This window comes from Lipotes vexillifer, unplaced genomic scaffold (assembly GCF_000442215.2).
Source record: "Lipotes vexillifer unplaced genomic scaffold, Lipotes_vexillifer_v1.1 scaffold1634, whole genome shotgun sequence".
Lineage (NCBI taxonomy): Eukaryota > Metazoa > Chordata > Mammalia > Artiodactyla > Lipotidae > Lipotes > Lipotes vexillifer.
The window spans coordinates 479,812-480,331 of NW_006771542.1; the positions used below are offsets into that span (position 1 = coordinate 479,812).

At 61.9% G+C, this 520-nt stretch overlaps 1 protein-coding gene across 1 annotated transcript in view; it reads left to right on the top strand.

Moving 5' to 3' along the window:
• The window catches only part of CEP164 (centrosomal protein 164), a 71,238-nt gene that overhangs the window by 64,547 nt on the left and 6,171 nt on the right, over window positions 1-520 (top strand). The window contains exon 23 of the mRNA XM_007446913.1: window positions 36-211. Within this exon, the coding sequence (XP_007446975.1) occupies window positions 36-211 (176 nt within the window). The remainder of the gene's footprint in view (window positions 1-35; window positions 212-520) is intronic.

Consider the following 520-nt stretch of genomic DNA (forward strand, 5'->3'; position numbering starts at 1 on the left):
TCTCTGGGTGCGTCTCTCTTTCCTCCTGCCCCCAGGAAGCCGCAGCCACCCGTCAGCACCTGGACGAGGCAAAGAAGGAGCACAGCCACCTGCTGGAGTCAAACCGGCAGCTCCGAAGAATCCTCGAGGAACTTCAGGCCCGCAAGTTGGAGCTGGAGTCCCAGGTGGATTTGCTGCAGACCCAGAGTCAGAGGCTGCAGAAGCATGTCAGGTGGTCTGTACCCCTGCATTTAGCCACCCCTACTGCCTCTCGCCTGCCCTCTGACCTCTGCTGCTCATGGGCCCTGTCTACTCACGGCCCAGTTAATAGGCAGAGGTGGGGCCAGGTGGAGGGGCTGCGTTTTGTAGGGAGTCGGGGCTGTGAGTAGCCGGGGGTCCCTGGTTCTACTGTTCACGCCCCAGCTCTGCCTCCAGGGTCTTTGACAGGAGTGAAGGGATGGAGATGGTTCTCCCCACCTCCCCCCAGGAGTCCTGACAGTGTGCCGCCTGGCCTCCTTCATCATGTGACCCTGCCTCCCCC